The sequence below is a fragment of the Gekko japonicus genome, unplaced genomic scaffold (genome assembly GCF_001447785.1).
Source record: "Gekko japonicus isolate JY-2015 unplaced genomic scaffold, Gekko_japonicus_V1.1 scaffold671, whole genome shotgun sequence".
NCBI classification, from domain to species: Eukaryota; Metazoa; Chordata; class Lepidosauria; order Squamata; family Gekkonidae; genus Gekko; species Gekko japonicus.
In genome coordinates, this window is record NW_015168068.1 from 89121 (window position 1) to 99609 (window position 10489).

A 10489-nucleotide genomic window follows, 5' to 3' on the forward strand; every position below is an offset into this window, starting at 1 on the left:
CAGCCCTCACCTGGAGATTGGCAATGATGGTTCCCCAGAAGGGGAATGGTTGGTTTGGAGGGTGGAGTCTATGGCTTTGTACCTGTCCGAGGTCCCACGCCTCCTGAAACTTCACCCTCTCTAGGTTCCATCCCTCACATCTCCAAGAATTTCCCACCTGGAGTTGGCAACTCTATCTCCTCCCCAGCCAATCATCAACCTACCTTTATTTCCCCCTCACTCTTCAGCTTTCTACCCCCCACACATCTGCAGCCTCTCCCATGCTCTGAAGCCCTGACTGCTACATCACATTGGCTGTCATACGGGGGCCACCTCAGCAGCATATAAGGATACAGAGCCCACCATTTTCTCCAGGGGAACTGATCTCTGCCATCTGGAAAGCAGTTGTAATTCTGAGTAATCTCCAGCCCTCACCTGGAGATTGGACACATTTTACCTCAGAACAGCAAACTGTTTAGAATGTTAGAGGCAAAAGCCAATCAAGTCGCATATGCAAATGACCTCTGTGTTCCAAGGCAAAGGCCAATGAGGCTGCATATGCAAATAAAATCTGTGTTCTGACTGGCTATGGGGGCGGGGGACAGCAAACTGTTTAGAATGTTGGAGGCAAGACTCAAGCAATGCAGCCAGTGGATAGTGACAGATTCTGAGTGACACACCAGGGCGCCAACCAATTCCGGAGCGTGTGGAATGTTCTAGAGAAGTGCCACCACCATTCGGCTTTTATATATAAGGGAGATTTTAAGAAATAAGATATCACTAGTCAACACAATCTCTACAATCCTGCAGCAAGAAAAGCTAACTTCTCTAATACTTCAATATCTGGTATTAAATGGCACACCTTTTAGAATATCACAGTCCAAACTAGAGGCCTAACCAATGTCTATTTAGCAGTACATTGCAGTGGGACTTGGCATAGTCAGAGCCACTGCCCAGTCGGATCATGAAGTTGCATGGCTTCCCTCTTGTCTACAGTTTAATTAATCTGGCATCAAGTGGTCTCCCAAACCCAATCAAGGAACTCGCTTGATGGGACCCTCTAGAAGATGACAACATCTACTCCTGCTTCCCCCTTCCACCTAGTTAAAGAGCTGGACACAGGTTCCCAGGATTAGCCAATTAACACATTCTTGAATCCGGCCTTGAAGGAGATAAGGATGCTGTAGACAGGGAGGCCTTATTACGGACACCTTCAAGCCAGAGCAGACCTAGTAATGTTCACATTAACCCTTGGGGGGGGGGGAGAAATCAGGGTGCTTTGCCTCACAGAGCAACTGGCCCATGAAGCTCTTAACATTGTCTTGGTGTAGAGAGAGAGCCCTGAAAGGGTATGCATAAACTAAATGGTGTGACATGTTTCTCTTTCAACAGATAGATACCTGCTCTTTCAACAAGTCCCTATGGTGGAAATTGATGGACTGAGGCTGGTGCAAACTCGAGCCATTCTCAACTACATAGCTGCAAAACACAACCTCTATGGGAAGACCTTGAAGGAAAGAGCTCTGTACTGTATTAACAACTACATGGCTTTCATATCTAATGAAGAGGCAAAATGCCTCTGTCCAAAGGCACTTGTCCAAAGTACACTTAGTGCACTATACCAAATAGACTTTAGGGTAGGCTCTAAGAGGGCCACCTTGATACAAATTGCAGAAGCAACTTGGCTTTAGCTAAGAAGTGCCATTAATTAGCACTGACACGATACTGGGGTAAACTGTGTGAAAAGTATGCAGACGGAGAGTGATTTCAGCTAAGCATACCTTTATTAGTCAGGGACAAAGACACCTTGGCCGGCTCGCAGGCCGGTTTATATTCCCTTGGAAACCCACCACCAAAACACACCCCAGTCCCCGATAGGCTATTTACAGTAACCAAGAGACCTATTGGCCTCACGATTTGGGACCTAGCCATCTGATAGGGCCGGCTAGGATCCTCCTGGCCCATTGTCTTTAGATACGAAGCTGGAGGTTTTGTCCCTGGGCAAGTACGGACTTGCCCGGCCTTGTCAGGGCTGGATACACTACACTGTGGAAACTATTTACTCATGGAATCTTAAAGAACTTGGGGAGGGATTGTTTTTAGCCTTCTGTACTATGGCCAACTGAATCAACATGTCCATTTGAGCATGAAGCATGTATGTATATGCTTGCAGTGTACACCCCTTTCTTTCTAATTGAAAGCAAAAGGCTGGGTTAACTGACATGTTGAGGCTATTATCAGTCATCACATTGCTTTCTCTCCTCCCACCTTATTTAACCTTCTAAGAAGTAATGATCCAAAGTGATTCATCTGGGTGGTGACGGTGTTAGCAATTCTTTGGGAGACAGACTGAAAATTCATGTAAATTCACCTCAAGAAAGCAAGCTTAGAAGGGCCAGATCCAGATCTCTCCTCTTCTATGAACTCCCCGAGTAGTCTAACAATCACTATTTCTCAGTTTCAGCTTTCCATCTGAGAGAGGAGGAGAATCATACTGGCCTACCTTGTGGGTTTTTCTAAAGATTAGTTGAGGCAATGTATCAGAGGCACCCTGAATCCTATGAGGCATTCCATTCTCCTCTCTGAGTATTTTGATTCTTTTTCTCCTCCTCCCTTAGTTTGCCATTCTGTCTGAACCAGCAAAGTATGGTTTGTGCTTCCTTGCAAACTAGAAGACCTGTGCAGACAACCCGCTGGTGTGTTGATGCACTGCATGGAAGGAGATAGTGGGTTTGACCATTGCTGACCCTGCAATCACGGAATTTTGTGCATGGTACAAACTCACAGAGGAAGTGCCGACTCCCATGTTCAGCAACACTGCTTCCCAAACATTGCTGATCAAAGGGAGGGGTTGTGAACACAGTTACTTCCCCTGCACATTTGTACTGTGCAAATGACTCTGTCATTACAGTGGGAAGGGGGGGGCGGCGGTGGCAGTGTGCTGGTGAGTGAATGAGCAGATAGGTTATCTGCACAGGGCTAGAATTGCAAGTGATGGTGATTTGCAGTCCTAGTTTGGAGAGCAAGTAAGTAATAGTTTGCCTGTTCGGATGTAATGACCTTGAACCAGGCAGGAAGAGAAGAAATTACAGTCTGAGGGAGGTGGGGGTCTGACTAGTCCCAAGTTTGCTCAGATAAAGCCAAATCTTGGCTTGATGTTACATGTGAACAGAGTCACAGGGAATCTCATGGACTAGGGGAACACTGAGAGTTCTCTTGTTATGACTGTGGGATTAGTGGGGCTCCTGCAGAGATAAATAGAAACGAGTGTTGTATACATGAAAAAGAAATTCCATAAGATAGTGACGCTTACATTGATTGGAACCTACATCTAAACAGACCCTAGTTTTGGAATCCAGTGCTCCTGGGCAAAGGTTGGTTCAAACTTAGCCATTGTTGATGGAGTTCTGGGAACCGTGCCCAATGCCTCTCATGCTGCTGATAGTTTGGAGAAAGCTGTGCTCTTGGAAATGAATGGGACCACTGAGAGGAGAAGGGAATGAGGTAACTCAGTCCTCTCTGCTCTTCCTGCCTCTAAGGGAAACAGTCTTCTCTTCCAGCTCAGGAGTTTAAGCCTACACTTGTGAGAGGGCCACAACCTTGTTTTAGGTCACAACCCACAGTTTGAGAACAGCAGCCATAAGGTGTGATTGAATAACATTGACCATAGCAAGTGTAACTCATTGTGGCTGTTTCCCCTCCCAGAATTGATATGTATGTGGAAGGAACAATAGACCTCATGGGACTAATCAGGGTTCACTACAAACTAGAGCCCGAAGAAAAGGAGAAGAATCTTAATTTGATCATTGAACGAGCCACAAAAAGATACTTCCCAGTATATGAAAAAGTATGTAACAAATAGACAAAAATGTTCTGTTGAATCACAGTATATTTCAATAAAAACATCACAAATAATGTCACTGCTGGCAGTGGGTGGTAGCATTTTGACTTAGAGAGAAGCAAACTATGTAATGCAAAGAGATGAAACCTGTTTTGGCCCATGTGCTGAAAAAAATGCACCATCTACCTGTGAAAATGCTGATGGGTCAAACAAGGTGACATATACACCTTATTTTATTTGTTCAAACAAACTTGGTGCAAGCAGCCAAATCCCAATGGTGCTGCCTGCGTCTCGGGAATCTGACTTGGACTGAGCTGGGGGCTGGGCAAGTCTAGGAGGTGCTGAGACACATAAGCCACGCCTGTTGCCTTCTCCTGCACTGCTGGCCTAGCAGGGCTGCCAGAACCTGATTTGCTTGGACAGAGATCTGCTTCTGGACACCAAGCAGAATGGTCTGGTCTAAGTGCTGGTTCTTACCTATAAAGCCCTACATGGTCTGGGTCCAGCCTACCCGAGGGACCGCCTTATCCCGTATGTTCCCCCAAGAGCACTACGGTCTGGGGCCCAAAATCTACTAACTCTGCCGGGCCCCAGAGATGTAAAGTTGGTCGCCACAAGGACCAGGGCCTTCTCGGTGGCGGCCCCTGCCTGGTGGAATGAGCTCCCGGAGGAGACCAGAACCTGAATTGCTTGGACAGAGATCTGCCTCTGGGCACCAAGCAGAATGGTCTGGTCTAATGGGCCAATAGAGCCAATAGAGTTCCTCTTGTGGAGAAGCAAGGTGGTTGGATTTGGTTGAATGAAGGCTGAGGAATCTGTGGTTAGTGTATGCACAGAGGCTTCAGTACCTCTGTGCTATAATAATGCTTTAGAGATGTGCTTATGAGTGAATGTGATCTGTTTGCATCCATTAAACTTTTATCTCATAGGTTTTAAAAGATAGCGACCAGCATTTTCTGGTGGGAAACCAACTAACCTGGGCTGATGTTCAACTAATTGAGGCCATACTCATGGTAGAAGAGAAGGAGCCCATCGTTCTCTCACAGTTTCCTTTACTGCAGGTAAAAAAAAAAGGTGACCAAATAATCATATATTTGATGTCATTGATAACATAAACCCTCACTATGGCTCAGAAAAAGTTTGCCTGGCAATAGGTTGGATCCAGTGACTCCCTTCTGCAAAGTGAGCTTCTTCCTCTGACAGAGCAAACCGTATTCCATTTGAGGAAAACTCTCACTTAGCAGGGCCCAGTCCACGACTTCCAATACTTCCAGTAAACTGGTGCTGCTGTGTAGCATCTGACACCACTGAGAACAAGGAAGTTTGCTACGTGTTAAATAGTTTCATGGATGAACAGACTCCCAGTCTAGTGATCAGCTCTACTTTATTCAGTGATTTCAGCCAGAACGAGACTGCAGACCAGAGCCTCAGCTCAGTTATATTGCATGCAATTGCCACACCCCAAACACATCCACTCCCAATGATAGGCTATTCACATAACATTACGCCTGGATTGGTTACTGCCAGAATCCTGTTGGTCTATTGTTCTTCAGCTTCAAGCTCACCCTGTCTCTGGCAGCACCGTCCTGCAGTGTTTCAGTCTCAATACATAACACTATGCAAGCTCAGAAATGTTACAATAGTAAAAACCAGAGTTTATGGTTTGCGGAGAGCCAGAGTTTGTGGCTTGAATTACACTGAAAGTTGGAGGGGGGGCTTGCAGCACTGTGTTCTAGGTTCTTAATGTGATCCATTTTTTACCATTGTCCTATGATGAGCTGTGTGACAGAGGAACAAGCTGGATGTACGAGTTTCCTGTGTGTTTTTAATGAGCTTATCTCTGTAAGTAAACTCTTTATCAGAGTCAAGTAGGACAATCTGATGACTATAAGATCATTTCACTATTATTTATTATTTAAATAAATAATAAAATAACCCTGAGATCATAGAAGCTGTAGCTAAATTTCTCTGTTGTGCTATTAAGGCGAGAAGATTGTTTCAGTTACAAGTGTAAAGGATGTATCCTTGTCTCCCTGCTGTATGTTCTGTCAATATGCCAATAAAGGTTCTCATTGATTGATTGATTGATAACAAACAGCTCAGGGTAACTTTGAACAGCAAAAATAGCTCAAAGGGTTAAGCAGCACCTCCAGTTTCCCCCCACACCTCTAGTCCCCTTTATTCCTCCCAGTTGTAGTCTGTCAGGACTGGTTTTCATTACAAAAAATTGTAAGAAAGCTATACAAGTGGCTGCTGGGTAAAAGAATTTGGCTTTAGGTCTCAAAGAACTTTATTGAATCCCTTGGGGGTGGGGGGATCATTCTGTTCACTTGGTTTTTGCTTATTCCTTGTTAAAATATCTCTGAAGTATTCACCTATTATTAAGGTAAAGGTTCCCTTGCTCGAAAGCCAGTCGAATCCGACTCTAGGGTGGTGGTGCTCATCTCCATTTCAAAGCCGAAGAGCCAGCGCTGTCCAAAGACGTTTCCGTGGTCATGTGGCCGGCAGGACTAAACACCAAGGCGCACGGAGCACTGTTACCTTCCCACTGAAGTGGTACCTATTTATCTACTGGCAATTTCTTGCTTTCAAACTGCTAGGTTGGCAGGAGCTGGAACTAGAGACGGGAGCTCACTCCGTCATGCGGCAACTCGGGTCTTGAACTGCTGAACTACTGACCTTCCACAGCCTGCAGTTCAGCGTCTTAACCACTTGAGCCACCGCAGCTCCTTACTTATTATTACCATAGCATTTATTTAACTTTTCCCCCCTTCATATTTTGCATTGGAAACAGCAGTCATTTCTGCAAATGGGCAGGATTTCCATCTTCAGAGTGATACCTCCTTACCTTTCCCCTTTCCTGCTGTAGCCCCAAATTCTCCTCTAAATGCTGTGCCTATGGGGGACAGGAGACTCTGTGTAAGAGCATGAGGGCAAATTGTAGTGGAAGGAGGGGATCAGTGACAATCACCACCCCTTTCCACTAGCAGACAATCCAGCGCTGGATCCAACCCACTCACTGTGAAGTTCCCAGTTAGACTCAAAAATGATTCTGGACAGTATTGTCTTGGAGATGTGAGTTAGGTCATGCCTATACCTGGTCTAGCTGTGATGCCTTTTCCCTGAAGAATTAAGGTGATTTTGGTATTTTAGAACTAGCAGCTTTAGAGAAGAAATGGAAGATATGCAAATAGCCATTTTTTTGCCTTTGTTCAATTTGCTGGTTCACCAAATATAGAAAGTGAGGCAATTCTGCTGTCCTGGACCTTACTCCAACCAAACAAATGCTCCCATAATTTCAGGTCAGGGTATTTTAGAAACCAGTATTTACTATGGATTTACTGCAGGTTCTGAGATTCATTTGGAGATTCATATTGAGTATCCAGTATGTGAGTAGAAAAGAGCCCAGCAGTGCTTTAAAGACTAACAAAATTTGTGGTAGGGTATGAGCTTTTGTGAGTCACAGCTATTAGCCACAAGGTATAGATAGGGACTCTGGGGCAAGTGATGCTCTGTCATCTTGGTGCTTGGGGGGGGGTCAACAGTGGGAGGGCTTCTAATGTCCTGTCCCCACTGGTGGACCTCCTGATGGCATTGGTATTTCTGGCCACTGTGTGACACAGAGTGTTTGACTGGATGGGCCTTTGGCCTGATCCAACATTGGCGTCTCTTATGTTCTTATGTTCACTGCTCACTTCTTCAGACTGTATGTGAGTGGGATAGTTAGAGTGTTGGTCTAAGATTGGAGAGACCAAAGTTCAAATCCCCACTTAGCTATGGAGCACACTACTTGACCTTGGGCCAGTTGCACACTCAGCCTAAGTTGTGAAGAAAAAGGGGGAGGGAGGAAGTGTTTCCTTTCGCACACAAATTAAATATTGTCTCAGTGAAGGAGTTCATGACATCTTTCCTCTCAACAAGTCATCTTTCTTTGACTAAAATTCAGACTATTACAAGTAAAATCATTTTTTAAAACCACACAATTAATTGTTGATGGCGTATGTTTTTGGGAAATATAAAGTATTTCATATTTAAATAATTTAATATAGATTACTAAGAGTGGGCCTGAACTAGATTCAGTCATGTGCGCCCCGCCCCGCCCGAGACTGACGTGTGTCTATGCTCCTGAGTCTATGTGAGAAGGGAGAGGAAGGTACACACAAGCATGACAATAAGGTGTATTTGTACAGATCTTGGCTTAGTTGGAGCTTGTTTTGATGTCTGAATACACAGTGTTTTCCATACAGGGACAGGCATGTGTAGTTTCTCATTGCAGTTGAAACTGCCAACACAACTCAGCAGCAACAGGGCTTCCAATATGGCAAGTTTCCCTGCTCTGGTCCTCTGGTAGCTGTTCCCCCTCTTTGTCACTATCAGGGATTTTGTGTTCTTTTTAAATTGGCTATTGAATGTTTTTATACTAGTATAAAGGTATAGCAATCTGCGTAATGTCCTCTGAATCCCCAGCTTTCAGTTTTAAAGAAGTGAGTCTATATACCCTTTTCTTGAGAAGATAGGCCTGTCCCCTTATATCTCCTCAACTTAAGGTGCTATAAATTTACTTTAAAAGATGAAAGTTGGGAATTGATACAGCCTATTATACACATATTTTATAATGTTATCTCAGTGTAACAATATTCAGTTGACAATTTAAAAAAATCTAAAAAGCTCCACAGTGACAGGGGGAGAGAATAAGCCCTGTGGGGGAAATGGCCGCTGTGTGGGCAAGATGAGGAAAATCGGTACTTTCCGACCAGCATGACAGCCATCTTTTACTGCATTCTTTCCCCAAAATTGGCAGCAAAGTGAGAAAAAAATAAGGTAATGTAGTGCAGGGGTGCTCCTATGTGGCAAGTAAATGTCCCGAAGTCCCATAGAAAGAAAGTGGATTTGGTAGCATTTGTGCAGATGGAAAGAATGAGACTGCACAGTTTAAGCCTAAGCTGCTTCATGATGCTACCTGGCACCCCGCGGGGGGGGGGCTGCCCTCTCTGGGAAATCCGGGGGGGGGGGGGGCTTTGTGTCCCAACTGCCCTGGTGCCCCCTCTCGCAGTTTATACTCCTGCATGGAATACAATTCCTAGTCAGAAACTATCTCCAGGTCCCAAGATGTATGAATCCAGGCAGCAAGGTGAATCAGCATTTGTTTATTCTCCTCTAACTGGAATTCTGTACCTGGATTAAACCACAGTATAGAATCCTGAAATGTGCGAAGTAGGCAACATTTGATTTATCCAGGTACTGCCATTCGTACATCATGAGGAATAGGGGTTTGTTTCAAACCAGGAATCCTTAATTGTGTTCTGTGTGACATGGCAACACGAGAGCACGCACAGTTGCATTCGTGTACAATCTCATTTTAACAGGAGCTTGTTTTGACAGGCAGCTTTTAAAAAAAGAATTTGTATTTTTAATTCTTAGTGCTATTTTTATATTGCAGGATTATTTTTCAGGGTATGAACTCTGTTTTGCCTTTTAGGCGTTTAAAATGAGAATGAGCGATGTTCCTACAATTAAGAAGTTTCTCCAACCCGGCAGTCAGAGGAAGCCTCCTCCTGATGAAACATTTCTAGCAACCGCAAAGAGAGTCTTCAACAGGAAATGAAAGAAACTGGGAACGTGTTGTGAGCTTATTTAGATTGCTTCTAGTGAGGAGCTGTTTATTATTCTTCAAATTTCTACCCCACCCTCCCAGCCGAAGCCGGTTTATATTTGAGCTTGTACTAATGTTCCTGAACATTTATGGACTACACTGAATTATTCATTATGCTGAAATTGATTTAACTAATAACATTCTGAGAATGATTCAAGAACCTTTACAACTAAATAGGAAAAATTAACACCCAAACTTTGATTCAAATGTTTCCTATCTTGTAATCCACTTACTGATTGCTTGATGTTATCATATTTTGTAATCTACCTTCTGATTGATGGGAAAGGTTTTGGGGGTTTTTTGGTCATAATTGTAATCCGGCTTGGATCTCAGTGGGAAAGGTAGACTATATAAAAGAAAATAAGAAGAAATAAAGCATACCAAGAAATTTCATTTTCCATGATATACTGTTTAAAATTGAGCCTCAGTAATCTGCAGTGCAGTCATATGCAAAGTGACTCCAGTCATCATCCACTGAAATCAATTAGATTAGACAGAAGCCACCAGATCGCCTCTAGCACGCTGCTGAGCCCGGCTTCCCCCCCTTTTCCAACTAATTTTGCAAGTTTAAGTGCATAGAGAGTCACTTTGCAAAGCACCAGAAGCCACCAGGTCACCTCTAACAGGCTGCTGAGCCTGGCTCCCCCCCCCCCACCTTTTCCAACTAATTTTGCAGACAAGGGCACAGAGAGTCACTTTGCAAAGCACCAATAGCCACCAGATTGCCTCTAGCAGGCTGCTGAGCCCGGCTCCCCCCACACACACCTTTTCCAACTAACTTTGCAGGCTTAAGTGCACAGAAAGTCACTTCGCAAAGCACCAGAAGCCACCAGATCACCTATAGCACACTGCTGAGCCTGGCTCCCCTCCCACTTTTCCAACTAATTTTGCAGGCTTAAGGACACAGAGAGTCACTTTGCAAAGTACCAGAAGCCACCAGATCACCTCTAACAGGCTGCTGAGCCTGGCTCCCCCCCCCCCACCTTTTCCAACTAATTTTGCAGACTTAAGGGCAC

General features: G+C 44.5%; 1 protein-coding gene across 1 annotated transcript in view; it reads left to right on the top strand.

Moving 5' to 3' along the window:
- LOC107113278 (glutathione S-transferase A4-like) overlaps positions 1 to 9425 on the top strand; it is a 22001-nt gene extending 12576 nt beyond the window's left edge. The window contains exons 3-6 of the mRNA XM_015414587.1: positions 1372 to 1504; positions 3685 to 3826; positions 4750 to 4881; positions 9300 to 9425. Coding sequence (XP_015270073.1) covers positions 1372 to 1504; positions 3685 to 3826; positions 4750 to 4881; positions 9300 to 9425 — 533 coding nt within the window. The remainder of the gene's footprint in view (positions 1 to 1371; positions 1505 to 3684; positions 3827 to 4749; positions 4882 to 9299) is intronic.
- Positions 9426 to 10489: the final 1064 nt, after the last annotated feature.